Genomic DNA, 6840 nt, shown 5'->3' with positions numbered 1-6840 from the left:
TGTTACAGATCTCACCACTGTACCAACTCCCTGAAGAAGACTCACAACTTTTTGAGTTGAAACGTGTTGAGTTCCCTTATACATGCCATGTGTTGATGTAGATGTTGTGTACTACATATGTGGTGGTTTATAACTTATGCTCACTGCATTGCTGTTTTTATCATGTTTAGACCATTTGGTCTTTAAGGCTGTATATCAATAAATATATATATATTTTTTTATTATATTGAGGCCCAACTCCAAGTTCTAATTTGCAGTCCGATTCCATATATTCATTTTATTTTGATGTTACTAGATAGGGATGTGGCACCTGTGAATTCTTATTGGGTATGATAAAGGCTTAACTAATAATACCTCCGTTTTATTTTACGGGATTGCTATTTTGTTGAAGGAACATAAGATATACAGCAATAATTTGCATGGTTGTAGTTTAATAGCACAGAATGTGCAATTTCATTTACAATAGTGCAGCCAACACTTCACTCTCCAAAATAGTGAAAATAAAAAAAAAAGTATCTTAATACCTCACAGTTCCTTTGCCACTGAGCATACACAGAACCATACTGTACATTTATTTTCACAAAATACAATCAAAGAGCACAGCAACAAAAGCATATGGCTTCATTTATGCAAGAATAGTGCAGCTGACCTTGCAGAAGTCAATGCCCTTTTGTAAGTAAGTCTGAAAGATACAGTCATCCAACAGTGCAGATGAGGTGGCTGAAGCTGCTTTTTCCCATCCAGTAGCATTGGTAGAACTGAACACGTACTGAATTCCACTTTATTATTCCTAGCTTGTCACTGTGTGCACCCATTGCACAGCATCACAGCAAGTCAATGACACCTCCCAAGTGCCTTTGTTGGTAGAGCTTGTCCTTCCTCCTGACATATTGTCATAACAGCCCCAGCAGGATTAGGTGGAAGACCCGGCTTGTTTGATGGCTGCTGTCACAATCACAATGGGAACTGAAGGTCTGCCCTAATGAGTTTAGGGAGAGGGCAAGTTTAATTTCAACAGTAATGTAATATCCAAAGCATACACTACTGAACAATTAAAATCATGCATAAAACATCCATTGTCTAATAACTTTAAATAGTTGTCAGTAAGATTGTTTTGTTCCATTGGTTGTTATCTTGGCCCATATTCATAACTGCTTGGTGCACCAGCTGTGGAATACATGTTAGCTGCTGCTGGGTTCATATGGTGATGATGGTAGCCATGTCCTCTAATGCTTGGCAAGGGATAGGGGGTCGGTCTGGTTTTTGCTCCTAAATAGTGATCGTAGGATGTTGGATACTTGTATGGGTGGTGATGAAGAGGTTCTGAACCTTGAGAGTGTGGGTCCAGACGCAGTTCATGAGGGGGACTGGGTCTGCTAGTGCTAAGGGGCACAAGTCCACCTGGTACAGGAAGTGAAGGGCTAAGAACTCTGGACATCAGTTGCTGGTGAGCTGCGTCCCCATGTAATGGCGTGCCACTGGTGTCCCTTTCATACTCCCTTCTGCTGTCTCCATCTGAAAAAGAAAGGACAATAAAACTTCATAATATCTCATTAACAGGGAAACTAATTTCCTGCTTGTTCAAGAAAAAAAAAAGAAAAAAAAAAATCTATGTTGGCTGCCTTAGGAAGTGTTAACAAAAGAACATTTTGTTAAAACAAAATCAGGGTTATGGAAAAAACATTATGGGCACAGAGATATAATCACTGTGCCTAGCCCTATTTGACCTTCCTTACTACTGATATCATAAGTCTTAATCACAAACACAACTTTAACAGCAGTGTACAGTATAGTGCATTACTGAACAACAGGTATCTAAGACACTTCTCATATTGTAGCTGACAGTATAATGCACTCCTTGTTTTATGCCCTAAAAATGTTATGTTAGATATGCTTTTATCAGAATATTTGCATTTAGCTTATCATTTTTACATGTCATTTAAAAGACTATACTTCCTTTTCCATAAACTTTTAGACACCAGTTTGGATGGCAGATTGCGTTGATGGTACTATGCCCATGCGTCATTCTTTCTCAAAGCTCGGCTAGTCAAAAACACACTAAGGCCTCATACACAATACAGCTGCTAAACTGTTATCTGATGTGTACATGTACACTCAGTCATTTCTAGTAGTTAAGAGGCAGTTGAGGCTACTGGCAATTTTTTGAAAGCAGAAAAATCACGCTCAAGACTGTAGTTTACTGGCATTTTAAACGCCAAATGTTTGTAACCTTGTGTGACTGCGGTAAACTGTGCTTATGAGTTTTTGCATTTCTAGGAGCAGGGCCCTCTGATTCCTACTGAATTAAAGTGTATTGCATTTGTACTGTCTACCCTCAAGCTGTAGTGCTCAAGTGCTACGTAAACTGTTGGCGCTATATAAATCCTGTATAATAATAATATGCGTTTTTAAAGGGAAAAATATTTCTGATAATTTTTGAACATATAAAAGTGTTGAAAAAACACAAATTTCACCTTGCCTGCATCAATGGATGAGTCCAGTAGTGACAAACTCTGGTCCACTAACTCAATTTTCTACATTTTTGGAGCCTCAGCAATAGCAACATCAGGAGCATTTCCTCACATATGCTCATGATGGGTTTCATAGTGAAAACAAAAAATAAGATGGCTATCTACAAGTACACTGCTCTCTCTGTCGCTGCTCTCTCTTCTCTCACAGAATGGCTGAAATAGTTAATAATACTTGTTTTTCATGCATTGTGGGCATTTGGGAGGGTCTCCTGAGGTTATCTTTAAAAAAACGATTCTAACCTCAAATGCTCATAACTGCTGCTCAACGCTCATAAACTTGGAATGTAAAATCTGTAAACTGAATATTTTTCACCGTCCGTTTGCAGCTGTCAAGTTTCCAGCGTTCAGAAAGGGTTTTCAACTGCCCTGTGTACATGAGCCCTAACACATACAGTATTAGGTCTGCAACTTATGGTTTGTAATTGAAATGTGAGGTTTGTTCATAAAGAAGTAAAAATAAGTAAAAATTGTTTACATGGCAAAGCGTTTAATCACTTTCTCTACCCAATTGTACAGGGATATGTATAAAAAAATACTTCAATAGAAACACACCAAACAATGCATGTACGTGAAAGCATTGGACGAGTGTTGGTACAAATCGTTGATGTTTTGTACACCAACAGACTTTTATTACTGAAATATGGATACGGTATTATATAGGCAAACTTTTTTAATAGTGTCTTCCAGGAGAATATGACGGTTGTCTAATTTTAATATTGTGTATCATTGGGGTTTGTATAAGTAGGGACTAAGGGCAATTGAAATATGTTTTTTGGGGGGATATATTTGAGTGTGGTTAATTTCCCTGTAATTTTTTCTTTGTTTTTGTTATATTTAACACATATTGGGGAAACGTACCCCATGATTGGTGGGGAGTAACCACATTTTTAATGTTGTTCCATCTTTAGTTTAAACTTAATAATACATATCTATTATAATATCAACAGGCTGATACTGGGCACAGATTAAGAAAATACAAAGACCAAGGTGGAGGGAGAAGGGTAAAAAAGCCTCATTTGTTATTATTGCTATGCTGAATTCAATGGGTCAGATGTTCTTTCACCCTGTTAGTAAAATAAACAGGGGGCTTTGTGATTGTTCTAAACAGAAGCTGCCAACAATGCAGAAGAGCCTGTGTGAATAGTAAAGCACACATTTTCCAGCACTCTGTAGTCAGAATGCACAGGGGAGGAAAAGGCAGCACAACTGTTGTAAGCAAAAAGCCTCCAATCCACATCATTGTGAATAAGTCAAACCTGTGTCCTCCTGACAAGACATTCTTATAGGGATGAAATTTGAAAGAAATGACTGACAAGTATGTGCACGCTTGAAATTTCTTAAAGTTGTGTAACCCTAAACAAACACAGACTGCGTTTATTTGACCAGACCCAAAGTGTGCTATACAGGATAGGCCCCTTGTTGTCTCTAGAACTGTTTGCTCTGCATAATGGAAAATAAATACATATAAAATGTACCACTGTGTGACACCTCAAGTCTGAAGTGTAAGTAGCATGCAAAACTCCTGCAGCTAAGCCCATTTACGAAAGCATACGCATACGGAGACCCTGGGGTGCTAAGGTCATTTAGGCAAATGTACCTCTATTTTGACACGTATAGTGGCAGAGGCTCGTGAAAGGTACACAACTGAATAATTCTGCTTGTTCCTGTAGGGTAGTATAGCCTGTAAATAGATTCGGCATTGATAAGCAGAAGTGTTTGAAAATAAACGAAGGCAAGAAAATGGTACTTTTTGGTTTGAAAACTTTTTTCTGCACTACCATAAGGAGGGGTTCTCTACTATAAGGAGGGGTTCTCCTCTCATCTTGATAGATGTAATTTATATATATATATATATACACACACACACACACACACACACACACACACACACACACACACACACACACACACACACACATATATATATAGGCACTTACAGCGCTTTCTAATTAAGAAATAGTAGAAAAATATCAAAGTTGTATTATGTTGACTTTTCTGCAAGTCTTGGCGCATCTCAAGGTATATATTATACAATCAATAGCTCATATATGTATACATCTTTAGGCCAACAAAGAGAAGAATATTGTAGCCTGCTTTTCTCAGACACTCCTTAGCCTCCATGTAGCTATAGGTCTATATAGACAACAGCACTGGCTTTGGGTGTAAAGTTCTTGGATTAAAAGATTACTATATGTACCGCATTTGTAACATAATAACATTTTGTTATGACCTTGACGGAAAAAAATGCATTTTTAGTAAATGCACTGGCTAAATTTACCTAAATGTAATTTTTGATGATTTTCACTTTTTTCTTGCTTGCTGGAATTTATCTTTTATCAATTTATTCACAGATAAGTGTTATATATATTGTTCTAAAGGTTCTCCTGGTGGCTATTAGCAAATCTGCCGTTTGATGACTTCCTGGATAAAGGGTAAGCCACGTCAAGAGTGGATTGTTTTAGTAGATTTAGTAGAGTTTACTAAGATTATTTTCATTAAATTGCTCACACAAAAAGGGATTAGTAAATTTGTTTAAAAAATAATAATTTTTAATTTTTTCAAGACGTTGCGTAAAGTGATATTAAATTGGTCTCTGAGGGAATAGTATTATTGTTTCTACTTTAAAAACTAGAAAAGTGAGAACATAGCATATTATCCGCACGCTGGAAAAAAGGCATATTAGTACTTTGCCTTAAGCAGTTTGATTAAATTAATAAAATTAATCTTCATGCAGAATATTTATATAAATATAAATATATATATATATATATATATATATATATATATATATATATATATATATATATATATATATAGAGCATGCTCTTAGACTGCTTTATAAACTGTTTCAACTATTGGTTTTAAACTATTTTTTGTATTATATGTTGCTAGCCTATGCCTCTAGTTGGAATTCTGGTTCTGATTGATTTTTCCAAGTCTCTATCCTAGTTAATTAGGGCAGCCTTATAAGAGCAGATAGTTATGTATGTGTGTGTATTTTGCTATGACTGTGGCCAGGATTGTCCTGGATGTCAGTTTTTACAAATTATATATATAATCCATGTAACATCTCTAGACTACATATTGGGGGTTATTTACTAAAGGAAAATCCACTTTGCACTGCAAGTGCACTTGGAAGTAAAGTCGCTGTAGATCCGAGGGGGACATGCAAGGAAAATAAAAAACAGCATTTTAGCTTGCACATGATTGGATGATAAAATCAGCAGAGCCTCCACTCATTTCATATCTACCCCTTAGATTTAGAGCGACTGCACTTCCAAGTGCACTTGCAGTGCAAAGTGGATTTGCCTTTCGTAAATAACCTCAATTTTGTAGTATTCCTTTTTTCCTTCTTATAGCTGTAATATGGGTGGGGACATTGGCTTTGTGTGGCTTATATTTATAAGATGAATATACATATGGTACATCTGCAACTAGTTCAGGTGAAGTGGTTCTTAAGATACACAGTACTTTCAAACATATCAGAAAAGGTTAATTTTCCTACATAGTGACGTTTTCCTCCAAGTACTTGTACATAGGCGCCACCTGTCATTTTGGGTGGGAGATATGCCTATCTCTGGCCACCCATCATAATATAGTGTTAAGACCACACCATGCTGAATAAGCCAAAACAAGATCAAGACTGCATAACATATGAAAACAGCACTGTTAAGAGCTCTCAGGTCTGCAGAGGAAGATAAAGTGAGCTGGCAAAGATCCTGATGACTAGATCCTAACACTAAGCCCAGGAACTGACCCAAGCAATGTAAGCACCCTATAAGAAAGAAGCCAGATGCAAAATCAAGGTTTCCTCTTTAGGGGCTGCTTTGAAAATGCTGACAATGTTTCTGTGTGTTGCCTTTAGCATTTCCAAACTCAAGGGGCCAGACAGGAACATGGCAGGGTGAAGCAGAAAAAGCTTAAATAGTTACACCCCCTTCTTTCCACTGACTTGTCCAAGCACAGCAGAAATAATGTAGATTGGTGTTGGTGCTTGAATATGCAGTCAGATAACTAAAGTGTAGTGTGCTGCATGCTGTTTTCTGCTGCTGCTAAACTACATCTTTACTGACTTGTAAAATTGGAATAAATTAATTTGAACAACAAGTTTCCAAATAATTTACTTAGAAATTGAAGTTACCATTTGTCTGCAAATTTGGCGGTCAATAGACAAGTTCTGTAATGAGCAACAACTGTTCATCACACCTATCATGTGACATATTATAGGTCATGTAGTTAAGCGATTAATTCAAGTCAAGTCAAGTGATAAGTCAAGTATGTACCCCTTGATATTGCTGAATTTATTACC

General features: G+C 36.8%; 1 protein-coding gene across 5 annotated transcripts in view; it reads right to left on the bottom strand.

Moving 5' to 3' along the window:
* Positions 1-411: 411 nt before the first annotated feature.
* TBX1 (T-box transcription factor 1) overlaps positions 412-6840 on the bottom strand; it is a 45912-nt gene continuing 39483 nt past the window's right edge. For 3 of the 5 annotated variants that reach the window (XM_077461669.1, XM_077461666.1, XM_077461667.1), the window contains 2 exons: positions 4129-4212; positions 412-1515 (listed from right to left, as the gene is read on the bottom strand). In XM_077461669.1, the coding sequence (XP_077317795.1) occupies positions 1130-1515; positions 4129-4212 (470 nt within the window). In that variant the 3' untranslated portion in view covers positions 412-1129. The remainder of the gene's footprint in view (positions 1516-4128; positions 4213-6840) is intronic. The other 2 variants (XM_077461668.1, XM_077461670.1) reach the window with 1 other exon arrangement.

Source organism: Lithobates pipiens, unplaced genomic scaffold (assembly GCF_037356315.1).
Source record: "Lithobates pipiens isolate NorthernLeopardFrog02 unplaced genomic scaffold, aLitPip1_a1.2 Scaffold_3, whole genome shotgun sequence".
Taxonomy (NCBI): Eukaryota; Metazoa; Chordata; class Amphibia; order Anura; family Ranidae; genus Lithobates; species Lithobates pipiens.
The sequence above is the reverse complement of the archived record's forward strand: the minus strand, read 5'-3'. Positions and strand labels throughout refer to the sequence as shown.